The sequence below is a fragment of the Oncorhynchus mykiss genome, chromosome 16, assembly GCF_013265735.2.
Source record: "Oncorhynchus mykiss isolate Arlee chromosome 16, USDA_OmykA_1.1, whole genome shotgun sequence".
NCBI classification, from domain to species: Eukaryota; Metazoa; Chordata; class Actinopteri; order Salmoniformes; family Salmonidae; genus Oncorhynchus; species Oncorhynchus mykiss.
This window is the reverse complement of record NC_048580.1, coordinates 1,442,090-1,468,545: the sequence shown is the minus strand read 5'-3', so window position 1 is coordinate 1,468,545 and position 26,456 is coordinate 1,442,090. Positions and strand designations below refer to the sequence as shown.

Sequence of the window (26,456 nt, the reverse complement as noted above, 5' to 3'; positions counted from 1 at the left end):
TAGAAGTTCCTCCTCTGTAATTAGGCCTTCACATGAGTCTTTCTGTACATTTTTATTAATTGAAACAAAATCCTTACAATGAACTTTGGTTAGCGGAGATGACAAAACGAAAACGTATGCTTAAAGTACTTTGCTTCGTCTTTCAAAATTGTTTGGTGAATTATGGGTGACTCCATTTGCAAAAAGTTTTAGTAAATTATTTTTGGTAGCATTTCTATGCTGAAGATTAGAAAACTATTTGGTGCATTTTCCCCCATATTCCATCCAGTTTGCTTTATTGGATCTTTCTGGAATAAGTTCATCCATTTCTTGTTGTTTTTCCCTCTAACTTATTCTGTGTCTCGACGGTAGAGTTTTTAATGCTATCTAACTGTTCTGTTAGTCTTTCCATTTTCCTTTGTTAATATGAGCTCTTCTGACCTAAATAGTTGTTTTATAGATGAGTACTGAATTGCAGGGCCTCTGAAGGCACATTTAAAAGTGTCCCATACAATAAGGAGATTATAAATCATTCTGTCCTGGTTAAAAACATGTTGTCATCCAGTAGGCTTGGATGACATTTCCAATATCCTCCTCGCCTTCGCAAAAATTCTGTCAGAGTAACCTTGTTCCCAGTATATTATAATGTGTCACCTTGTTCCCAGTATAATATACTGTACTGTGTCACCTTGTTCCCAGTATAATATAATGTGTCACCTTGTTCCCAGTATAATATAATGTGTCACCTTGTTCCTAGTATAATATACTGTACTGTGTCACCTTGTTCCCAGTATAATATACTGTACTGTGTCACCTTGTTCCTAGTATAATATACTGTACTGTGTCACCTTGTTCCCAGTATAATATAACGTGTCACCTTGTTCCTAGTATAATATAATGTGTCACCTTGTTCCCAGTATAATATAATGTGTCACCTTGTTCCCAGTATAATATAATGTGTCACCTTGTTCCCAGTATAATATAATGTGTCACCTTGTTCCCAGTATAATATAACGTGTCACCTTGTTCCCAGTATAATATAATGTGTCACCTTGTTCCCAGTATAATATAATGTGTCACCTTGTTCCCAGTATAATATAATGTGTCACCTTGTTCCCAGTATAATATAATGTGTCACCTTGTTCCCAGTATAATATAATGTGTCACCTTGTTCCCAGTATAATATGTGTCACCTTGTTCCTAGTATAATATACTGTACTGTGTCACCTTGTTCCCAGTATAATATACTGTACTGTGTCACCTTGTTCCCAGTATAATATAATGTGTCACCTTGTTCCCAGTATAATATACTGTACTGTGTCACCTTGTTCCCAGTATAATATAATGTGCCACCATGTGTCACCTTGTTCCCAGTATAATATAATGTGTCACCTTGTTCCCAGTATAATATACTGTACTGTGTCACCTTGTTCCCAGTATAATATACTGTACTGTGTCACCTTGTTCCCAGTATAATAATGTGTCACCTTGTTCCCAGTATAATAGTGTGTCACCTTGTTCCTAGTATAATATACTGTACTGTGTCACCTTGTTCCCAGTATAATATACTGTACTGTGTCACCTTGTTCCCAGTATAATATAACGTGTCACCTTGTTCCCAGTATAATATAATGTGTCACCTTGTTCCCAGTATAATATAATGTGTCACCTTGTTCCCAGTATAATATAACGTGTCACCTTGTTCCCAGTATAATATAATGTGTCACCTTGTTCCCAGTATAATATAATGTGTCACCTTGTTCCTAGTATAATATAATGTGTCACCTTGTTCCCAGTATAATATAATGTGTCACCTTGTTCCTAGTATAATATAATGTGTCACCTTGTTCCCAGTATAATATAATGTGTCACCTTGTTCCCAGTATAATATAATGTGTCACCTTGTTCCCAGTATAATATAATGTGTCACCTTGTTCCCAGTATAATATAACGTGTCACCTTGTTCCCAGTATAATATAATGTGTCACCTTGTTCCCAGTATAATATAACGTGTCACCTTGTTCCCAGTATAATATAATGTGTCACCTTGTTCCCAGTATAATATAACGTGTCACCTTGTTCCCAGTATAATATAACGTGTCACCTTGTTCCCAGTATAATATAACGTGTCACCTTGTTCCCAGTATAATATAATGTGTCACCTTGTTCCCAGTATAATATAACGTGTCACCTTGTTCCCAGTATAATATAACGTGTCACCTTGTTCCCAGTATAATATAACGTGTCACCTTGTTCCCAGTATAATATAATGTGTCACCTTGTTCCTAGTATAATATAATGTGTCACCTTGTTCCCAGTATAATATAACGTGTCACCTTGTTCCCAGTATAATATAATGTGTCACCTTGTTCCTAGTATAATATAATGTGTCACCTTGTTCCCAGTATAATATAACGTGTCACCTTGTTCCCAGTATAATATAATGTGTCACCTTGTTCCTAGTATAATATAATGTGTCACCTTGTTCCCAGTATAATATAATGTGTCACCTTGTTCCCAGTATAATATAATGTGTCACCTTGTTCCTAGTATAATATAATGTGTCACCTTGTTCCCAGTATAATATAACGTGTCACCTTGTTCCCAGTATAATATAATGTGTCACCTTGTTCCCAGTATAATATAATGTGTCACCTTGTTCCCAGTATAATATAATGTGTCACCTTGTTCCCAGTATAATATAATGTGTCACCTTGTTCCCAGTATAATATAACGTGTCACCTTGTTCCCAGTATAATATAATGTGTCACCTTGTTCCCAGTATAATATAACGTGTCACCTTGTTCCCAGTATAATATAATGTGTCACCTTGTTCCTAGTATAATATAATGTGTCACCTTGTTCCCAGTATAATATAACGTGTCACCTTGTTCCCAGTATAATATAACGTGTCACCTTGTTCCTAGTATAATATACTGTACTGTGTCACCTTGTTCCCAGTATAATATAATGTGTCACCTTGTTCCCAGTATAATATAATGTGTCACCTTGTTCCCAGTATAATATAATGTGTCACCTTGTTCCTAGTATAATATAATGTGTCACCTTGTTCCCAGTATAATATAATGTGTCACCTTGTTCCTAGTATAATATAATGTGTCACCTTGTTCCCAGTATAATATAATGTGTCACCTTGTTCCCAGTATAATATAACGTGTCACCTTGTTCCCAGTATAATATAATGTGTCACCTTGTTCCCAGTATAATATAATGTGTCACCTTGCTCCTAGAATAATATACTGTACTGTGTCACCTTGTTCCTAATATAATGTGTCACCTTGTTCCTAATATAATGTGTCACCTTGTTCCTAATATAATGTGTCACCTTGTTCCTAATATAATGTGTCACCTTGTTCCTAGTATATTTGCCACCTTGTTCCTAGTATAATATGTGTCACCTTGTTCCTAATATAATGTGTCACCTTGTTCCTAGTATATTTGTCACCTTGTTCCTTGCTGTAGATCATCATGAGACAGAAGTTGCGTGACAGTCCACAGATGGCTCTGGTAGGGAGAGCCAGTAGAGACCCAAACCTCTCTCCATGGGGCTGGCTGAAACACACTGCAGGGTCTGGAGAGCTGGGGGAGCCCACATACTCACCCCACTTCAGGCCCTTGATCCAGGACAGGGGACTCTGGGGAGGGGGAGGGAAGAGAGGCGGAAGAGGAAGGGAGAGAGAGAGAGAGAGAGAGAAGGACGATTATTCAACAGCACTGCATAGCCCACCCAGATTCATATCATTTCACTTCAATTAAATCGTCATGTAGTAAAGTCCACTTAGCAACAACTGTTTCAGGGAGACTACCCTACACTTCTCCATTTATTTAAAAAAAACAACCTTTAATTAACATTTAACTTGGCAAGTCAGTTAAGAACAAATTCTTATTTACAATGACGGCCTACCGGGGAACAGTGGGTTAACTGCCTTGTTCAGGGGCAGAACGACAGATTTGTACCTTTTCAGCTCGGGGATTCGATCCAGCAACCTTACTGGCCCAACGCTCTAATCACTAGGCTACCTGCCGCCCCTCCCCTCTAACCACTAAGCTACCTGCCGCCCCTCCCCTCTAACCACTAAGCTACCTGCCGCCCCTCCCCTCTAACCACTAAGCTACCTGCCGCCCCTCCCCTCTAACCACTAAGCTACCTGCCGCCCCTCCCCTCTAACCACTAAGCTACCTGCCGCCCCTCCCCTCTAACCACTAAGCTACCTGCCGCCCCTCCCCTCTAACCACTAGGCTACCTGCCGCCCCTATACTCTAACCACTAGGCTACCTGCCGCCCCCCCATAACTCTCTAGTTTGAACTTTGACCTATCGGGAAGATCTCAATTGCATACTCCTCGCGTCCTCTCTCCTTGTCTCCTTCTCAAAACCCATTGGATGACCCTTGTCTCTCTGAAGGCCAGCTGCACCAGGAGGCCGTAACACCTGACCCTAACCTCTGACCTTTAACCTACCGGGTAAACTATATCTTTGACCTGTTCCCTGGTCTCTCTGAAGGCCAGCTGCACCAGGAGGCCCATGGCAGCGGGAAGCTCTCCCTCCATACTGAGTCTGGGTCCAGCTCTGCTGATGTGGGATGCAGAGAACAGCTGTCTGGGCGTCTGTCCGTACGTCTTGATCATGGTCTCCAAAGCACGCCGCTGCACCGGGTCCTCCACTGACGACACGTCCATACCGAAATATGTCTACGGACGAGGGGAGACAAATCAACTTGACAAACTTGTCAAACGGTTAAAATACAAGCCGATGTCTCTTCTTGTCCAAGGTCATGCTCACACACGAAAACGTTTTGCAACGGTAAACCAAAAACACAATGTTCATTTGTTTTTTTTTGTCCAAATCCAGGCCCTCTCTGTTCCCTTCCGTTCGGTGGGATATACAGTGCCTTGCGAAAGTATTCGGCCCCCTTGAACTTTGCGACCTTTTGCCACATTTCAGGCTTCAAACATAAAGATATAAAACTGTATTTTTTTGTGAAGAATCAACAACAAGTGGGGCACAATCATGAAGTGGAACGACATTTATTGGATATTTCAAACTTTTTTAACAAATCAAAAACGGAAAAATTGGGCGTGCAAAATGATTCAGCCCCTTTACTTTCAGTGCAGCAAACTCTCTCCAGAAGTTCAGTGAGGATCTCTGAATGATCCAATGTTGACCTAAATGACTAATGATGATAAATACAATCCACCTGTGTGTAATCAAGTCTCCGTATAAATGCACCTGCACTGTGATAGTCTCAGAGGTCCGTTAAAATCGCAGAGAGCATCATGAAGAACAAGGAACACACCAGGCAGGTCCGAGATACTGTTGTGAAGAAGTTTAAAGCCGGATTTGGATACAAAAAGATTTCCCAAGCTTTAAACATCCCAAGGAGCACTGTGCAAGCAATAATATTGAAATGGAAGGAGTATCAGACCACTGCAAATCTACCAAGATCTGGCCGTCCCTCTAAACTTTCAGCTCATACAAGGAGAAGACTGATCAGAGATGCAGCCAAGAGGCCCATGATCACTCTGGATGAACTGCAGAGATCTACAGCTGAGGTGGGAGACTCTGTCCATAGGACAACAATCAGTCGTATATTGCACAAATCTGGCCTTTATGGAAGAGTGGCAAGAAGAAAGCCATTTCTTAAAGATATCCATAAAAAGTGTCGTTTAAAGTTTGCCACAAGCCACCTGGGAGACACACCAAACATGTGGAAGAAGGTGCTCTGGTCAGATGAAACCAAAATTGAACTTTTTGGCAACAATGCAAAACGTTATGTTTGGCGTAAAAGCAACACAGCTGAACACACCATCCCCACTGTCAAACATGGTGGTGGCAGCATCATGGTTTGGGCCTGCTTTTCTTCAGCAGGGACAGGGAAGATGGTTAAAATTGATGGGAAGATGGATGGAGCCAAATACAGGACCATTCTGGAAGAAAACCTGATGGAGTCTGCAAAAGACCTGAGACTGGGACGGAGATTTGTCTTCCAACAAGACAATGATCCAAAACATAAAGCAAAATCTACAATGGAATGGTTCAAAAATAAACATATCTAGGTGTTAGAATGGCCAAGTCAAAGTCCAGACCTGAATCCAATCGAGAATCTGTGGAAAGAACTGAAAACTGCTGTTCACAAATGCTCTCCATCCAACCTCACTGAGCTCGAGCTGTTTTGCAAGGAGGAATGGGAAAAAATGTCAGTCTCTCGATGTGCAAAACTGATAGAGACATACCCCAAGCGACTTACAGCTGTAATCGCAGCAAAAGGTGGCGCTACAAAGTATTAACTTAAGGGGGCTGAATAATTTTGCATGCCCAATTTTTCAGTTTTTGATTTGTTAAAAAAGTTTGAAATATCCAATAAATGTCATTCCACTTCATGATTGTGTCCCACTTATTGTTGATTCTTCACAAAAAAATACAGTTTTATATCTTTATGTTTGAAGCCTGAAATGTGGCAAAAGGTCGCAAAGTTCAAGGGGGCCGAATACTTTCGCAAGGCACTGTATATGGCCCAGGCATAAACAGCTACTCACAGCAGGGTGGAATACGTTGATGGCATGTACAGCTGCCTTTCCTTTCTGTTTCAACCCAAACACCAGGTCAATCCACTGACAGAGGGTCTGAGAGACCTGGTCTGACTCCAGGGCCTGGCGGTGGATCAGGATGAAGAGGCGAGGGTCGTTCCGCGCCCAGGGTGGCAGGTTGACGTGGTTCACACGCTCACTGTTTTGACGCACACCAAAGTCAAAACCTGGAGGAAGACAGAGACACATTGGAAAGAGGAAAGGAGGTCTACTGTAAAACAATCCTTACTGTAAAACATTCCTTACTGTAAAACATTCCTTACTGCTAATATGGGCGTCTACTGCAAAACATTCCTTACTGCTAATATGGGAGTCTACTGTAAAACATTCCTTACTGCTAATATGGGAGTCTACTGTAAAACATTCCTTACTGCTAATATGGACGTCTACTGTAAAACATTCCTTACTGCTAATATGGGCGTCTACTGTAAAACATTCCTTACTGCTAATATGGGCATCTACTGTAAAACATTCCTTACTGCTAATATGGGCGTCTACTGTAAAACATTCCTTACTGCTAATATGGACGTCTACTGTAAAACATTCCTTACTGCTAATATGGGCGTCTACTGTAAAACATTCCTTACTGCTAATATGGGCGTCTACTGTAAAACATTCCTTACTGCTAATATGGGCGTCTACTGTAAAACATTCCTTACTGCTAATATGGGCGTCTACTGTAAAACATTCCTTACTGCTAATATGGGCGTCTACTGTAAAACATTCCTTACTGCTAATATGGGCGTCTACTGTAAAACACTCCTTACTGCTAATATGGGCGTCTACTGTAAAACATTCCTTACTGCTAATATCGGCGTCTACTGTAAAACACTCCTTACTGCTAATATGGGCGTCTACTGTAAAACATTCCTTACTGCTAATATGGGCGTCTACTGTAAAACATTCCTTACTGCTAATATGGGTGTCTACTGTAAAACATTCCTTACTGCTAATATGAGTGTCTACTGTAAAACATTCCTTACTGCTAATATGGGTGTCTACTGTAAAACATTCCTTACTGCTAATATGGGCGTCTACTGTAAAACATTCCTTACTGCTAATATGGGCGTCTACTGTAAAACATTCCTTACTGCTAATATGGGTGTCTACTGTAAAACATTCCTTACTGCTAATATGGGTGTCTACTGTAAAACATTCCTTACTGCTAATATGGGCGTCTACTGTAAAACATTCCTTACTGCTAATATGGGCGTCTACTGTAAAACATTCCTTATTGCTAATATGGGCGTCTACTGCTAATATGTGACCAACTTTTTTTTTTTTTTTTACATTAGATAAAAGTAGAGACTGAGCTAGAAAATTGTACATCAAACACTACAGTTGAGGAACAATGGGAAAGTAATTCTGCTTTGACAGTTGATCAACTTGTAGCTTGTAAAATGGCCTTTGAAATGTTTTGGATCCTACTGGAGAGCTCTTCTTTGTCTACACCCAGTCAGCATCGTTCACACCCTCTTAAACGTCAGCTTGTCCTTGTTCATGCCGGCAGAGAAGAGCTACAACTTCCTAATCATAGCCTCAATTTTGTACCGCACATTGAACATAGTTGCGGAGTCCCTGTAATCCTCGATTCACATCATTCAGGTGAAAAAAAATATTCCTTGGTGCCAACGAGTGTGCATACCCCAGTTTGGGAATACCTTCACTAAACAACCAAACATTATGGATCAAATCAAATGGAATTAGTCACATGCTCGGAATACAACCTTAGGGAAATGCTTCCTTTACAAGCCCTTAACCAACAACGCAGTTCAAGAAATAAGAGTTAAGAAAAGATTTACTAAATAAACTAAAGTGAAAAGAAAATAAATAAAAGTTACACAAGAAAATGACATAACAATAACGAGGCTATATACAGAGGGTACCGTTACAGAGGCGATGTCCTGGGGGTAGAGGTTAGACGAGGTCCTTTGACGAAGTGCCTGTGCATAGATAATAAACAGCGAGAGGCAGCAGTGTAAAAACAAAGGGAGGGTGGGGTCAATGTAAATGGTCCGGGTGGCCATCTTGATTCGTTGTTCAGCAGTCTTATGGCTTGGGGGAGCCTTTTGTACCTCAACTTCACGCTCCGGCACTGCTTGCCGTGCGGTAGCAGAGAGAACAGACTATGACTTGGGTGACTGGAGTCTTTGACCATTTTCAGGGCTTTCCTCTGACACCGCCTAGTATATATCTTACATGGCAGGAGGCTTGGCCGCAGTGATAAACTGGGCCGTACGCACTACCCTCTGTAGCGCCTTACGGTTGGATGCAGAGCAGTTGTCATACCAGGCAGTGATGCAACCGGCCAGGATGCTCTCGAAGGTGCAGCTGTAGAACTTTTTGAGGATCTGGGAACCCATGCCAAATCTTTTCAGTCTCCTGAGGGGGAAAAAGTGTTGTTGTGCCCTCTTCATGACTGTCGTGGTATGTTCGGACCATGATAGTTCATTGGTGATGTGGACACAAAGGAACTTGAAACTCTCAACCTGCTCCACTTCAGCCCCATCGATGTTAATGGGGGCCTGTTCGGCCCTCCTTTTCCTATAGTCCACGATCAGCTCCTTTGTCTTGCTCACATTGAGGTTGTTGTCCTGGCACCACACTGTCAGTTCTCTGACCTCCTCCCTATAGGCCGTCTCATTGTTGTCAGCGATCAGGCCTACCACTGTTGTGTCATCAGCAAACTTAATGATGGTGTTGGAGTCGTGCTTGGCCACGCAGTTGTGGGTGAACAGGGAGTACAGGAGGGGACTAAGTACACACCCCTGAGGGCCCCAGTGTTAAAGATCAGCATGGCAGACGTGTTGTTTCAAAGCACATCATGTCTACCACCGTGAGCGCTACGGGTCGGTAAACATTTAAGCAGGTTACCTCCACTTTCTTGGGCACAGGGACTATGGTGCTGTTTGAAACATGTAGGTATTAGAGACTCGGTCAGCGAGAGGTTGAAAATGTCAGTTAAGACACTTGCCAGTTGGTATGTTCTGCGTACACGTCCTGGTAATCTGTCTGGCCCCGCGGCTTTGTGAATGTGGACCTGTTTAACCTCTCTTGGGTAGGGGGCAGTATTTACACTTCCGGATGAAAAGTGTGCCCAAAGTAAATTGCCTGTTACTCAGGCCCAGAAGCTAGAATATGCATATCATTGGTAGATTTGGATAGAAAACACTAAAGTTTCTAAAACTGTTAAAATAAATGTCTGTGAATATAACAGAACTGATATGGCAGGCGAAACCCCAAGGACAAAACATTCAGGGGAGAAAAAAATTGAGGTCATAGGATTTTCCAATAGGTTTTTATGGGACACCCTTATTATTAGGAGCCTGGTTGCAGTTCCTATGGCTTCCACTAGATGTCAACAGTCTTTAGAAATTGTTCTATGTTTTTCTTTTGAGAAATGAAGAAGTATCCTATTCAATGTAAGTATCACTCCAGGTGGACTCTACTGTTTTGATGCGGGTGAACATTGTTTTTATTCGGTATTAGAAACAGTTTATTCAGTCTTAAATTTGATCGATTATTTACGTTTTAGGGTACCTGAGGTTGGATTAGGCACGTTGTTTGAAATGTTTGGACCAAGTTTACAGGTAACTTATTAGATACTATGTAGGCATGTTGGGCGAGTTAAAACTGGTGTATTTCGGAATCAAACGCGCCAAATTAATGGACATTTTTGGGACAAAGGACATTATCGAACAAAAGGACCATTTGTGATGTTTCTGGGATATTTTGGAGTGCCAACAGAAGAAGATCTTCAAAGAAATTAACTATATCGCAATTTTTTACTTTCGTGTCGCACCTGCCTGGTTGAAAAATTATTTTAATGTGTTTGTATGCGGGGCGCTGTCCTCAGATAATCGCATGGTCTGCTTTCGCCATAAAGCCTTTTTGAAATCTGACACAGCGGCTGGATTAACAAATTAAGCTTTATTTTGATGTGTAACACATATTTCCAAGAATGTTAAATATTTGAATTTAGTATTTTGCACTCTGGCCAAGTGGGACGCTACCTGCCCATAAGAAGTTAAAGGTCTTGCTCACATTGGCTACGGACGTGATCACAAAGTCGTCCGGAACAGCTGGTGCTCTCATGCATGCTTCAGTGGCATTAAGCTCGTCTGGTAGGCTCGCGTCAATGGGCAGCTCGTGGCTGAGTTTTTCTTTGTAGTCTGTAATAGTTTGCAAGCCTTGCCACATCCAACAAGCGTCAGAGCCGGTGTAGTATGAATAAATCTTATTCCTGTATCGACGTTTTCCCTGTTCGATGGTTAATCTGTGGGCATAGCAGGATTTCCTATAAGCATCCAGATTATTGTCCCACTCCTTGAAAGCGGCAGCTTTAGCCTTTAGCTCAGTGCAGATGTTGCCTGTAATCCATGGCTTCTGGTTGGGATATGTACGTACAGTCACTGTGGGAAATACATCGTCAATGCATTTATTGATGAAGCTGGTGACTGGTCTCTCCCCAATGCCATTGGAAGAATCCCGGAACAGATTCCAGTCTGTGCTAGCAAAACTGTCCTGTAGGTTAGCATCCGCGTCATCTGACCACTTCCGTATTGAGCGAGTCACTGGTACTTCCTGCTTTAATTTTTGCTTGTAAGCAGGAATCAGGAGGATAGAATTATGGTCAGATTTGCCAAATGTAGGGCGAGGGAGAGCTTTGTGCATCTCTGTGTGGAGAAAAGGTGATCTAGAGCTTTGTATGCATCTCTGTGTGGAGAAAAGGTGATCTAGAGCTTTGTATGCATCTCTGTGTGGAGAAAAGGTGATCTAGAGCTTTGTATGCATCTCTGTGTGTGGAGAACATGTGATCTAGAGTTTTTTCCCTCTGGTTCCACATTTGACATGCTGGTAGAAATGAGGTAAAACAGATTTAAGTTTCCCTGCAATAAAGTCCCCGGCCACTAGGAGCACCGCTTCTGGATGAGCATTTTCTTGTTTGGTTATGGCCTTACACAGCTCATTGAGTGGAGTCTTAGCGCCAGCATCGGTTTGTGGTGGTAAATAGACAGCTACGAATAATATAGATGAGAACTCCTCTTGGTAGATGGTGTGGTCTACAGCTTATCATGAGGTATTCTACCTCAGGCGAACAGAACAGCAATACTTCTTTAATATTAGACATTGACAAAGACACACCCTGTGTTATTGACAAAGACACACCCTGTGTTATTGACAAAGACACACCCTGTGTTATTGACAAAGACACACCCTGTGTTATTGACAAAGACACACCCCCGCCCCTGACTGACGTAGCTGCTCTGTCCTGAGAAGCCAGCCAGATCAATATTATCTGTGTCGTCGTTAAGCCACGACTCGGTGAAACATAAGATATTACAGATTTGAATGCCCCATTGGTAGAATAGTCTTAATTGTAGATCGTACAGTTTGTTTTCCAATGATTCCAACTCCCTACTCGCCGGCAAATTCTTACAAGACACCCCGCCCTCCCCTTTTCTCTGTATTTTCTTCACGCTGATGACAGGGATTTGGGCCTTGTCTCGACAAAGGAGTATATCTTTCAAGGTCAGACTCATTAAAGAAAAATCGTTGTCCAGTTCGACGTGAGTAATCGCTGTTCTGATGTCCAGTAGCTCTTTTCGGTCATAAGACACGGTAGCAGCAACATTATGTACAAAATAAGTTACAAAAAATGTGGGAAAAAAAAAAAATTATAATAGCTAGGACCTCGTAAATGGCAGCCATCCCCTCCGGCACCATTATCATATCGTCTTTCCCTCTCAGTTGACGAGGAACTCTGAGAGGTAATATAACTCTGGTAAGCACTCTTTGTGTTACAGAGGTCTGTGTGTGTGGTCTATAATCCTACCCTCTCTGTTGACCAGGAACTCCGGGAGGTAAAAGAACTCTGGTATTAGCTCCTTGACGTCAGTCATGCTCTCGAACGAGGAGAGACGCCATGTTGTATTCATAGAGTGGAACGTCCGGTCAGGGATATCAAAGCTCTGGTCTGCAACACACACACACACAAACTAATTAAACCTGTGATCTGATGATACAGGACCAACACAGTGTCTTTATCTTGGTGAATGAGCAGGCTTCCTTTCATTGCCTTGTGAACCACCGCTTCTGAATTCAATTACTCTTCTATCAACGAAGATGAGAGGCTTCGGAGGAAGAGCATTAGAAAGACAAGAGCAGAGGAAAAGAGAAACGGGATGAGAGGTAGAGAGGAAGAGATATGGAAAGGGAGAAGAGGGGGGAGTCAGAGAGGAGCAGGACGAGAGGTTGAGAGGAAGATAAATGGAAGAGAAGAGGGGGTAGTCAGAGGGATAGAGAGAAGTTTGAGTGTGAAAAGGGGGAGAGAAAGCCTATCAGAGGAAGCCTTTGATGCATGCCAGCCATTGGATCAGATCAGTCTTAGTTAGATCAGGACGTTGTTCTCAGAACACGGCACTACAACCGCCTCAGGATCATGCTAATAACACAATACAGATGGCAGTGATTAGCCTCAGGATAATAACACAATACAGATGGCAGTGATCAGCCTCAGCCTCATGCTAATAACACAATACAGATGGCAGTGATCAGCCTCAGGATTACGCTAATAACACAATACAGATGGCAGTGATCAGCCTCAGGATAATAACACAATACAGATGGCAGTGATCAGCCTCAGGATCATGCTAATAACACAATACAGATGGCAGTGATCAGCCTCAGGATCATGCTAATAACACAATACAGATGGCAGTGATCAGCCTCAGGATCACGCTAATAACACAATACAGATGGCAGTGATCAGCCTCAGGATCACGCTAATAACACAATACAGATGGCAGTGATCTTTTATATGCTGCTGAATGAAAATAGCTATTCCTAAAAGAAGAGAGCTACATTAGAAGTACACATCTGTGTGGGTGTCTTACCCTGGTAGGCCAGGAACATCTTGGTGAATGGAGGCATGCGAACCAGGAAGTGTAGTACAGTGCCAGAGTTGGAGTAGTGAGATCCGTAATGGTACGGCTGGACAGGAGGCATGGGGTCGTCATCATGCGCTCCCTTACGATACTCCTCCTCTAGATACTGGAAGAGGGTAGAAACTCCAGTTTACGCGACGTGTGTAATGAACACAGTTGAAAAACTGACCTCGTATCCAAGAGAAGCAGTAACACAGTAAGGCTGCATTGAGCTGTTCACCTTATAATTGTCCACATAGCGATCCTCCTTCTCTTTAGACTGGACTGCTATGGGCTTGTTCAGGTTCCTGAAAACAGTCCAAAAAGAGAGAATGAAAAGGTCAAACTTCCTGTTCTCTGTTTTTCTTTGGTCCAATTAACACGTTGGTTCGTTATAACACTGACTCTTAGCTAACCGTGTTAGTACTACAACTGACCTGTAGATGGAGCTGTCCCCCAGGTCCAGTGTCTCTGAGATGTAGTCCTTCAGTATGAAGGGGAAGACAGGGTACTGCATCAGGTCGTTGAAGCTCCGCCCAGAGTGTTTGTTGAGGTGCGTCAAGTACTCAAAGTTACTGATCTGCCCCGAGCCCCACAGGTGTGTTAACGCCGTGATGTTACCATACTCCAGGAGGTTGGGGAGGTCGGAGGTCAGGATGTTGTGGTACACGTCATCACGGAACTACGGAAATGTAAAATCTAGTTTTATTGCATGTGAAATACTTTAGCCATCACTTTTTAGCTAGCTGCAGCTCAGTATTGTGTTATGTTATGCTAGCTGATACAATCACTTTCCACTAGCATTGCTACATGCTACAAAATGCTAGCCAGGATATTACATACATACTGAACAAAAACATATATGCAACATGCAACAATTTAATTAAATTTACATTTCATAAAGAAATCAGTCAAATTAAATAAATTCATGGATTTATTTATGGATTAGAACATGACTGGGACAGTAAACAATATGTACAGTTGAAGTTGGAAGATGACATTCACCTTAGCCAAATACATTTAAACTCAGTTTTTCACAATTCCTGACATTTAATCCTAGTAAATGTTCCCTGTGTTAGGTCAGTTAGTATCACCACTTTTTTTTAAGAATGTGAAATGTCAGAATAATAGTAGAGAGAATGATTTATTTCAGCTTTTATTTCTTTCATCACATTCCCAGTGGATCATAAGTTTACATACACTCAATTAGTATTTGGTAGCATTGCCTTTAAATTGTCTAACTTGGGTCAAATTGTCTAACTTGAGTCAGGTTTGTAGGCCTCCTTGCTTACACATGCTTTTTCAGATCTGCCCACAAATTTTCTATAGGATTGAGGTCAGGGCTTTGTGAGGGCCACTCCAATACTTTGACTTTGTTGTCCTTAAGCCATTTTGCCACAACTTTGGAAGTATGCTTTGGGTCATTGTCCATTTGGAAGACCCATTTGCGAGCAAGCTTTAACTTCCTGACTGATGTCTTGAGATGTTGCTTCAATATGTACACATAATTTTCTTGCCTCATGATGCCATCTATTTTGTGAAGTGCACTAGTCCCTCCTGCAGCAAAGCACCCCCACAACATGATGCTGCCACCCACGTGCTTCACTGTTGGGATGGTGTTCTTCAGCTTGCAAGCCTCCCCCCTTTTTCCTCCAAACATAACGATGGTCATTATGGCCAAACAGTTCTATTTTTGTTTCATCAGACCAGAGGACATTTCTCCAAAAAGTACGATCTTTGTCCCCATGTGCAGTTGCAAACCGTAGTCTGGCTTTTTTATGGCGGTTTTGGAGCAGTGGCTTCTTCCTTGCTGAGTGGCCTTTCAGGTTATGTCGATATAGGACTCGTTTTCCTGTGGATATAGATACTTTTGTACCTGTTTCCTCCAGCATCTTCACAAGGTCCTTTGCTTTTGTTCTGGGATTGATTTGCACTTTTCGCACCAAAGTACATTTATCTCTAGGAGACAGAACGCGTCTCCTTCCTGAGGGGTATGACGGCTGCGTGGTCCCATGGTATTTATACTTGCGTACTATTGTTTGTACAGATGAATGTGGTACCTTCAGGCGTTTGGAAATTGCTCCCAAGGAAGAACCAGACTTGTGGAGGTCTACAATTTGTTTCTGAGGTCTTGGCTGATTTCTTTTGATTTCCCCATGATGTCAAGTAAAGAGGCACTGAGTTTGAAGGAAGGCCTTGAAATACACCCACAGGTACCCCACCAATTGACTCAAAGATATTAATTAGCCTATTATAAGCTTCTAGCATGACATAATTTTCTGGAATTTTCCAAGCTGTTTAAAGGCACATTCAACTTAGTTTATGTAAACTTCTGACGCACTAGAATTGTGATACAGTGAATTATAAGTGAAATAATCTGTCTGTAAACAACTGATGGAAAAATGACTTGTGTCATGCACAAAGTAGATGTTCTAACTGACTTGCCAAAACTATAGTTTGTTAACAAGAAATGTGTGGAGTGGTTGAAAAACGAGTTTTAATGACTCCAACATTCGTGTATGTAAACTTCTGACTTCAACTGTACATCTGTTGTACAGAAACCATAAAAATCAAATGGGCCTCAGGATCTCGTCACGGTATTGTTATGCATTCAAATCGCCATCGGTAAAATGCAATTGTGTTCATTGTCCGTAGCTATGCCTGCCCGTACCATAACCCCACCACCACCACCACGGGGCACTCTGTTCACAATGTTGACGTCAGCAAATCGCTCGCCCACACGACTCCATACGCGCGGTTGTGAAGCCGGTTCGACGTATTGCCAAATTCTCTAAAACGACGGAGGCGGCTTATGGTAGAGAAATGAACATTACATTATCTGGCAACATCTCTGATGGACATTCCTGCAGTCAGCATGTCAATTGTATTCTCCCTCAAAATTTGAGACATCTGTGGTATTGTTTGTGACAAAATTGCACATTTTAGAGTGGCCTTTTATTGTCCCCAGCACAATGTGCACCTGTGTAATGATCATGCTGTTTAATCAGCTTCTTGATATGCCACACCTGTCAGGTGGATGGATTATCTTGACAAAGGAGAAATGCTCACTAAACAGGGATGTAAACACATTTGTGCAACAACATTTTAGAGAAACAAGCTTTTTGTACATATGGAACATTTCTGGGATATTTTATTCCAACTCATGAAACATGGGACCAACACTTTACATGTTGCGTTTTTATATTTGTGTTCAGTAGAAATAAAGAACAAAGACACATCTACAAAAGATGGGGAGATGTTGAACTATCAACCCTGGTGTGGAAGGCCAGCAGGAGACCCTGTGCTCTTTAGTCTACCCTACCTTGGTGGTGTGGAAGGCCAGCAGGAGACCCTGTGCTCTTTAGTCCACCCTACCTTGGTGGTGTGGAAGGCCAGCAGGAGAGTCCGTCCGTTGGTGAGGAAGATCTCTACAGCGTTGTCTCTGAGCTGCCACCACCTCTTATGGACCTCCTTAATCTCCTCATAGGTCCAGGAGAATGACGCTGCCTCCGTCTCCCCGTGGACACTCTGTCACAACACACACAGTGAGCAACAACATCACTATCTCTGTTCTAAATGTACAGGTTTAGAGAGAGGGTTACCTGGTTGTCATGGGCGTCAGCTGCGTTATCCTCCACAAAGTACATCCCAGACTTCCCTGTGAGGGGTCAAAAGGTCACTGTGTGAGTAAGAGTACACACCAGGAAATAGAGCCTTAGGCAGCCTGAATGGGACCTTGTCCAGAACAAACTCACTGGACAATAAAGCTAGGAGGTGGTGTGTGTGTGGTCCCTTACCCAGTAGCAGCTCCCCAGAGGTCTCTCTAGAGGGAGCAACACTGATGCAGCGTCTGGTGAATCTGATTGGTTCGCTGGTGGCCTTGTCTTTCACCGTGGAGGAGAAGGAGGAGTGGGTCTTATCCTCAAACAGGAAGGACAGTGGAGCCCGCGCTGCTGGGTCTGAAAGGTCAGACAGACAGAGAGGGTCAGACAGGCAGGGTCAGACAGGCAGGGACAGACAGGCAGGGTCAGACAGGCAGGGTCAGACAGGCAGGGTCAGACAGGCAGGGTCAGACAGGCAGATAGACAGACAGGCAGGGTCAGACAGGCAGGGTCAGACAGGCAGGGTCAGACAGGCAGGGTCAGACAGGCAGATAGACAGACAGGCAGATAGACAGACAGGCAGGGTCAGACAGGCAGGGTCAGACAGGCAGGGTCAGACAGGCAGGGTCAGACAGGCAGGGTCAGACAGGCAGGGTCAGACAGGCAGGGTCAGACAGGCAGGGTCAGACAGGCAGATAGACAGACAGGCAGATAGACAGACAGGCAGATAGACAGACATGGTCAGTCAGACAGGCAGAGTCGGTCGGGGTCAGGCAGACGGGGTCAGGCAGACGGGATCAGGCAGACGGGATCAGGCAGACGGGATCAGGCAGACGGGATCAGGCAGACGGGATCAGGCAGACGGGGTCAGGCAGACGGGGTCAGGCAGACGGGGTCAGGCAGACGGGGTCAGGCAGACGGGGTCAGGCAGACGGGGTCAGGCAGACGGGGTCAGGCAGACGGGGTCAGGCAGACGGGGTCAGGCAGACGGGGTCAGGCAGACGGGATCGATAGGCTGGATTCATAGCGGGTTTCCAGATAGTGCTCTCAAAAGCGAAAATGAAGGAAAACATGAAAAGCTATTTTTTTGCAGCTGTTAGGATGTCATCCCTAGTGGTGCTGAAGATCGGACTTATTATATTTTAAAATGTATGTCTGGCTTGCGTCGGTTTTTGAGCAGGTACTTGTTGGGGATGGTGAGGGTTAGGGGTGAGGGGTTATGGGTTAGGGGTGAGGGTTAGGGGTTATGGGTTAGGGGTTATGGGTGATGGTTAGGGGTTAGGGTCACAGTACCGTCTGGCTTGCGTCGGTCTTTGAGCAGGTACTTGTTGGGGATGGTGAGGGTTAGGGGTTATGGGTTAGGGGTGAGGGTTAGGGGTTATGGGTTAGGGGTTATGAGTGAGGGTTAGGGGTTAGGGTCACAGTACCGTCTGGCTTGCGTCGGTCTTTGAGCAGGTACTTGTTGGGGATGGTGAGGTAACACCTCTGCAGCCGTCTTCTCTCCCTGTTGGGTCCCTCTGTAGGGTCCAGCTGCCAGGAGGTCGGGTACGATGTCTGGTCATACCACACAGCACTGAAATACACAGGAAATAGTATTAGCAACAAGTCTGGTCATACCACACAGCACTGAAATACACAGGAAATAGTATTAGCAACAAGTCTGGTCATACCACACAGCACTGAAATACACAGGAAATAGCATTAGCAACAAGTCTGGTCATACCACACAGCACTGAAATACACAGGAAATAGCATTAGCAACAAGTCTGGTCATACCACACAGCACTGAAATACACAGGAAATAGTATTAGCAACAAGTCATTATATTATAAAGTGGTTCCCAACATTATAAACTGGTTACCAACATTATAAACTGGTTACCAACATTATAAACTGGTTCCCAACATTATAAACTGGTTCCCAACATTATAAACTGGTTCCCAACATTATAAACTGGTTACCAACATTATAAACTGGTTCCCAACATTATTAACTGGTTACCAACATTATTAACTGGTTACCAACATTATAAACTGGTTACCAACATTATAAACTGGTTACCAACATTATAAACTGGTTCCCAACATTATAAACTGGTTACCAACATTATAAACTGGTTACCAACATTATAAACTGGTTACCAACATTATAAACTTGTTACCAACATTATAAACTGGTTCCCAACATTATAAACTGGTTACCAACATTATTAGAACAGTAAACAAGTCATTCAATTATAAACTGGTTACCAGCATTATAAACTGGTTACCAACATTATAAACTGATTACCAACATTATAAACTGGTTCCCAACATTATAAACTGGTTACCAACATTATAAACTGGTTACCAACATTATAAACTGATTACCAACATTATAAACTGGTTCCCAACATTATAAACTGGTTACCAACATTATTAGAACAGTAAACAAGTCATTCATAGCATATTGTTACATGAGTCATTTTTTATGGTCTTTTGAGCCGGATAGGAATAATTGTGCATGGTTCTTAATCTCCCCTATTCTGCATCAAAGGTGAATAATGGATATTGCTGTGTTTAACTCTATGTGGGAGACTCCCAGTACTCACCAGTGTGAGTTGCTCAGTGTAACCCCCTCCCCCAGTACTCACCAGTGTGAGTTGTTCAGTGTAACCCCCTCCCCCAGTACTCACCAGTGTGAGTTGTTCAGTGTAACTCCCCCCCTCCCCCAGTACTCACCAGTCCTGTGTGAGTTGTTCAGTGTAACTCCCCCCCTCCCCCAGTACTCACCAGTCCTGTGTGAGTTGTTCAGTGTAACTCCCCCCCCCCTCCCCAGTACTCACCAGTCCTGTGTGAGTTGTTCAGTGTAACCCCCCTCCCCCAGTACTCACCAGTCCTGTGTAAGTTGTTCAGTGTAACCCCCCTCCCCCAGTACTCACCAGTGTGAGTTGTTCAGTGTAACCCCCCTCCCCCAGTACTCACCAGTCCTTTGTGAGTTGTTCAGTGTAACTCCCCCCCCCCCTTCCCAGTACTCACCAGTCCTGTGTGAGTTGTTCAGTGTAACCCCCCCTCCCCAGTACTCACCAGTCCTGTGTGAGTTGTTCAGTGTAACCCCCCTCCCCCAGTACTCACCAGTCCTGTGTGAGTTGTTCAGTGTAACCCCCCTCCTCCCCAGTACTCACCAGTCCTGTGTGAGTTGTTCAGTGTAACTCCCCCCCCCTCCCCCAGTACTCACCAGTCCTTTGTGAGTTGTTCAGTGTAACCCCCCTCCCCCAGTAATCACCAGTCCTGCGTGAGTTGTTCAGTGTAACCCCCCTCCCCCAGTACTCACCAGTCCTGTGTGAGTTGTTCAGTGTAACCCCCCCTCCCCAGTACTCACCGGTCGTGTGTGAGTTGTTCAGTGTAACCCCCCTCCCCCAGTACTCACCAGTCCTGTGTGAGTTGTTCAGTGTAACCCCCCCTCCCCAGTACTCACCGGTCGTGTGTGAGTTGTTCAGTGTAACCCCCCTCCCCCAGTACTCACCAGTCCTGTGTGAGTTGTTCAGTGTAACCCCCCTCCCCAGTACTCACCGGTCGTGTGTGAGTTGTTCAGTGTAACTCAAATCAAATCAAATTTTATTTGTCACATACACATGGTTAGCAGATGTTAATGCGAGTGTAGCGAAATGCTTGTGCTTCTAGTTCCGACAATGCAGTAATAACAAGTAATCTAACTAACAATTCCAAAACTACTGTCTTGTACACAGTGTAAGGGGATAAAGAATATGTACATAAGGATATATGAATGAGTGATGGTACAGAGCAGCATAGGCAAGATACAGTAGATGGTATCGAGTACAGTATGTACAAATGAGATGAGTATGTAAACAAAGTGGCATAGTATAGTATAAAGTATAAAGTGGCTAGTGATACATGTATTACATAAGGATACCGTCGATGATATAGAGTACAGTATATACGTATGCATATGAGATGAATAATGTAGGGTAAGTAACATTATATAAGGTAGCATTGTTTAAAGTGGCTAGTGATATATTTACATCATTTCCCATCAATTCCCATTATTAAAGTGGCTGGAGTTGAGTCAGTGTCAGTGTGTTGGCAGCAGCCACTCAGTGTTAGTGGTGGCTGTTTAACAGTCTGATGGCCTCTCCAGTACTCACCAGTCCTGTGTGAGTTGTTCAGTGTAACTCCCCCCCCCCTCTCCAGTACTCACCGGTCGTGTGTGAGTTGTTCAGTGTAACCCCCTCCCCCAGTACTCACCAGTCCTGTGTGAGTTGTTCAGTGTAACCCCCCCTCCCCCAGTACTCACCAGTCCTGTGTGAGTTGTTCAGTGTAACCCCCCTCCTCCCCAGTACTCACCAGTCCTGTGTGAGTTGTTCAGTGTAACTCCCCCCCCCCTCTCCAGTACTCACCGGTCGTGTGTGAGTTGTTCAGTGTAACCCCCCCTCCCCCAGTACTCACCAGTCCTGTGTGAGTTGTTCAGTGTAACTCCCCCCCTCCCCAGTACTCACCAGTCCTGTGTGAGTTGTTCAGTGTAACTACCCCCCTCCCCAGTACTCACCGGTCCTGTGTGAGTTGTTCAGTGTAACCCCCCCTCCCCAGTACTCACCGGTCCTGTGTGAGTTGTTCAGTGTAACTCACCCCCCCCTCCCCCAGTACTCACCAGTCCTGTGTGAGTTGTTCAGTGTAACCCCCCCTCCCCCAGTACTCACCAGTCCTGTGTGAGTTGTTCAGTGTAACCCCCCCTCCCCCAGTACTCACCAGTCCTGTGTGAGTTGTTCAGTGTAACCCCCCCTCCCCAGTACTCACCAGTCCTGTGTGAGTTGTTCAGTGTAACCCCCCCTCCCCAGTACTCACCAGTCCTGTGTGAGTTGTTCAGTGTAACCCCCCCTCCCCAGTACTCACCGGTCCTGTGTGAGTTGTTCAGTGTAACCCCCTCCCCCAGTACTCACCGGTCGTGTGTGAGTTGTTCAGTGTAACCCCCCTCCCCCAGTACTCACCAGTCCTGTGTGAGTTGTTCAGTGTAACCCCCCCCCTCTCCAGTACTCACCAGTCCTGTGTGAGTTGTTCAGTGTAACCCCCCCCCTCCCACAGTACTCACCGGTCATGTGTGAGTTGTTCAGTGTAACACCCCTCCCCCAGTACTCACCAGTCCTGCGTGAGTTGTTCAGTGTAACCCCCCCTCCCCCAGTACTCACCAGTCCTGTGTGAGTTGTTCAGTGTAACCCCCCCTCCCCAGTACTCACCAGTCCTGTGTGAGTTGTTCAGTGTAACCCCCCCCTCCCCAGTACTCACCGGTCCTGTGTGAGTTGTTCAGTGTAACCCCCTCCCCCAGTACTCACCGGTCGTGTGTGAGTTGTTCAGTGTAACCCCCCTCCCCCAGTACTCACCAGTCCTGTGTGAGTTGTTCAGTGTAACCCCCCCCCTCTCCAGTACTCACCAGTCCTGTGTGAGTTGTTCAGTGTAACCCCCCCCCTCCCACAGTACTCACCGGTCATGTGTGAGTTGTTCAGTGTAACACCCCTCCCCCAGTACTCACCGGTCGTGTGTGAGTTGCTGCACCAGTTCCTGCCAGTGTCTTGAGGCGCTGAGGTCTATCTTGTAGAGTCCTCTGATGTGCTGGATCACCTTCTTCCTCTCCATACCCTGTCTCAGAGACACATTCTGGGTGATGTCGGCTGCGATCTTAGAGATGTCCTTGGACTTGCCGTCCAGACGCTGGATCAGACTGAAGAAAGGAGAGAGACGGACAATGCATTGGTTTAAAACATTGTCAGCTGGAATCCTTGCCTCTGTTCTTGGTTTCTGAATTCCTCTCAAAGTACATCGGAGCTGAGGATCTATTCCGATGTCCCTCCCTCTGACCTCCTCCTCCAATGAGCTTTGAGAGAAATGGAGGGAACAAGTATGTGGAAAGTAAGGATCTGACTGGTGGTAAGACACGACTCTGGAGTCTAACGAACCAATCATGCTTCACCTTTTCTGTGTGTTGGATATTTTCTTCTCCCAGGCCAGTTTACTGCTCTTCTCGTCCGCCTCGTATTTCAGCTGTTCCTGTGAGATGAAACGGGACATGAATGAGACTGAGATGAAACAGGACATGAATGAGACTGAGATGAAACGGGACATGAATGAGACTGAGATGAAACAGGACATGAATGAGACTGAGATGAAACGGGACATGAATGAGACAGATGAAACAGGACATGAATGAGACTGAGATGAAACAGGACATGAATGAGACTGTGAGATGAAACAGGAAATGAATGAGACTGTGAGATGAAACAGGACATGAATGAGACTGTGAGATGAAACAGGACATGAATGAGACAGATGAAACAGGACATGAATGAGACAGATGAAACGGGACATGAATGAGACTGTGAGATGAAACAGGACATGAATGAGACAGATGAAACGGGACATGAATGAGACAGATGAAACAGGACATGAATGAGACTGAGATGAAACAGGACATGAATGAGACTGAGATGAAACAGGACATGAATGAGACAGATGAAACAGGACATGAATGAGACTGAGATGAAACAGGACATGAATGAGACTGTGAGATGAAACAGGACATGAATGAGACTGTGAGATGAAACAGGACATGAATGAGACTGTGAGATGAAACAGGACATGAATGAGACTGTGAGATGAAACAGGACATGAATGAGACTGTGAGATGAAACAGGACATGGACAGGGCTGGGACCTGTGAGATGAAACAGGACATGGACAGGGCTGGGACTAACCCAGAACTCATCAAGACAGTTGCAGTTCCAGAGTTGATCCCTAACTGTTGGCCAGAATGGTCAGCGATGTTATGGGGTTAGGGTAAAGTCAGATGTTATAGGGTAAGGTCAGATGTTATAGGGTTAGGGTAAGGTCAGAGATGTTATGGGGTTAGGGTAAGGTCAGAGATGTTATAGGGTTAGGGTAAGGTCAGAGATGTTATAGGGTAAGGTCAGAGATGTTATGGGGTTAGGGTAAAGTCAGAGATGTTATAGGGTTAGGGTAAGGTCAGAGATGTTATAGGGTTAGGGTAAGGTCAGAGATGTTATAGGGTTAGGGTAAGGTCAGAGATGTTATAGGGTTAGGGTTAGGTCAGAGATGTTATAGGGTTAGGGTAAGGTCAGAGATGTTACAGGGTTAGGGTAAGGTCAGAGATGTTATAGGGTTAGGTCAGAGATGTTATAGGGTTAGGGTAAAGTCAGAGATGTTATAGGGTTAGGGTAAAGTCAGTGATGTCATAGGGTTAGGGTAAGGTCAGATGTTATAGGGTAAGGTCAGATGTTATAGGGTTAGGGTAAGGTCAGAGATGTTATGGGGTTAGGGTAAAGTCAGAGATGTTATAGGGTAAGGTCAGAGATGTTATGGGGTTAGGGTAAAGTCAGAGATGTTATAGGGTTAGGGTAAAGTCAGAGATGTTATAGGGTTAGGGTAAGGTCAGAGATGTTATAGGGTTAGGGTAAGGTCAGAGATGTTATAGGGTTAGGGTAAGGTCAGAGATGTTATAGGGTTAGGGTTAGGTCAGAGATGTTATAGGGTTAGGGTAAGGTCAGAGATGTTACAGGGTTAGGGTAAGGTCAGAGATGTTATAGGGTTAGGTCAGAGATGTTATAGGGTTAGGGTAAAGTCAGAGATGTTATAGGGTTAGGGTAAAGTCAGAGATGTTATAGGGTAGGGTAAGGTCAGAGATGTTATAGGGTTAGGTCAGATGTTATAGGGTTAGGGTAAGGTCAGAGATGTTATAGGGTTAGGTAAAAGATGTTATAGGGTTAGGGTAAAGTCAGAGATGTTATTGGGTTAGGGTAAGGTCAGAGATGTTATAGGATAGGGTAAGGTCAGAGATGTTATAGGGTAGGGTAAGGTCAGAGATGTTATAGGGTAGGGTAAGGTCAGAGATGTTATAGGGTAGGGTAAGGTCAGAAATGTTATAGGGTAGGGTAAGGTCAGAGATGTTATAGGGTTAGGGTAAAGTCAGAGATGTTATAGGGTTAGGGTAAGGTCAGAGATGTTATAGGGTTAGGGTAAGGTCAGAGATGTTATAGGGTTAGGTAAGAGATGTTATAGGGTTAGGGTAAAGTCAGAGATGTTATTGGGTTAGGGTAAGGTCAGAGATGTTATAGGGTAGGGTAAGGTCAGAGATGTTATAGGGTTAGGTAAGAGATGTTATAGGGTTAGGGTAAAGTCAGAGATGTTATAGGGTAGGGTAAGGTCAGAGATGTTATAGGGTTAGGTAAGAGATGTTATAGGGTTAGGGTAAAGTCAGAGATGTTATAAGTCAGAGATGTTATAAGTCAGAGATGTTATAAGTCAGAGATGTTACAGTGTTAAGGTAAAGTCAGAGATGTTATAGGGTTAGGGTAAAGTCAGAGATGTTATAGGGTTAGGGTAAAGTCAGAGATGTTATTGGGTTAGGGTAAGGTCAGAGATGTTACAGTGTTAGGGTAAAGTCAGAGATGTTATAGGGTAGGGTAAGGTCAGAGATGTTATAGGGTTAGGTCAGATGTTATAGGGTTAGGGTAAGGTCAGAGATGTTAAAGGGTTAGGTAAGAGATGTTATAGGGTTAGGGTAAAGTCAGAGATGTTATTGGGTTAGGGTAAGGTCAGAGATGTTATAGGGTTAGGGTAAAGTCAGAGATGTTATAAGTCAGAGATGTTACAGTGTTAAGGTAAAGTCAGAGATGTTATTGGGTTAGGGTAAGGTCAGAGATGTTATAGGGTTAGGGTAAGGTCAGAGATGTTATAGGGTTAGGGTAAGGTCAGAGATGTTATAGGGTAGGGTAAGGTCAGAGATGTTATAGGGTAGGGTAAGGTCAGAGATGTTATAGGGTAGGGTAAGGTCAGAGATGTTATAGGGTTAGGGTAAAGTCAGATATGTTATAGGGTTAGGGTAAGGTCAGAGATCTTATAGGGTTAGGGTAAGGTCAGAGATGTTATAGGTCAGAGATGTTATAGGGTTAGGGTAAAGTCAGAGATGTTATAGGGTTAGGGTAAAGTCAGAGATGTTATAGGGTTAGGTCAGAGATGTTATAGGGTTAGGGTAAGGTCAGAGATGTTATAGGGTTAGGGTAAGATCAGAGATGTTATAGGGTTAGGGTAAAGTCAGAGATGTTATAGGATTAGGTCAGATGTTATAGGGTTAGGTCAGAGATGTTATAGGGTTAGGTCAGAGATGTTATAGGGTTAGGTCAGAGATGTTATAGGGTTAGGTCAGAGATGTTATAGGTCAGAGATGTTATAGGGTTAGGGTAAGGTCAGAGATGTTACAGGGTTAGGGTAATGTCAGAGATGTTATAGGGTTAGGGTAAGGTCAGAAATGTTATAGGGTTAGGGTAAGGTCAGAGAT

At 43.9% G+C, this 26,456-nt stretch overlaps 1 protein-coding gene and 1 long non-coding RNA gene across 8 annotated transcripts in view; one reads left to right on the top strand and one right to left on the bottom strand.

Annotated features, from left to right (window-relative positions):
- The window catches only part of lyst (lysosomal trafficking regulator), a 242,383-nt gene that overhangs the window by 21,851 nt on the left and 194,076 nt on the right, over positions 1–26,456 (bottom strand). For all 6 annotated transcript variants that reach the window (XM_036945914.1, XM_036945918.1, XM_036945917.1 and 3 more), the window contains 13 exons: positions 23,077–23,153; positions 22,639–22,827; positions 18,543–18,688; positions 17,311–17,472; positions 17,116–17,171; positions 16,889–17,041; positions 13,951–14,195; positions 13,755–13,821; positions 13,484–13,640; positions 12,424–12,564; positions 6,537–6,754; positions 4,461–4,691; positions 3,446–3,635 (listed from right to left, as the gene is read on the bottom strand). In XM_036945914.1, the coding sequence (XP_036801809.1) occupies positions 3,446–3,635; positions 4,461–4,691; positions 6,537–6,754; positions 12,424–12,564; positions 13,484–13,640; positions 13,755–13,821; positions 13,951–14,195; positions 16,889–17,041; positions 17,116–17,171; positions 17,311–17,472; positions 18,543–18,688; positions 22,639–22,827; positions 23,077–23,153 (2,032 nt within the window). The remainder of the gene's footprint in view (positions 1–3,445; positions 3,636–4,460; positions 4,692–6,536; positions 6,755–12,423; positions 12,565–13,483; positions 13,641–13,754; positions 13,822–13,950; positions 14,196–16,888; positions 17,042–17,115; positions 17,172–17,310; positions 17,473–18,542; positions 18,689–22,638; positions 22,828–23,076; positions 23,154–26,456) is intronic.
- On the top strand, positions 24,725–25,482 carry LOC118939492. 2 transcript variants are annotated; one of them, XR_005036407.1, is made up of 4 exons: positions 24,725–24,784; positions 25,045–25,161; positions 25,212–25,366; positions 25,443–25,482. It is a non-coding gene; the product is annotated as an uncharacterized LOC118939492 (long non-coding RNA). The 2 variants fall into 2 exon arrangements; XR_005036406.1 differs by having other exon boundaries at positions 24,751–24,816; positions 25,056–25,161.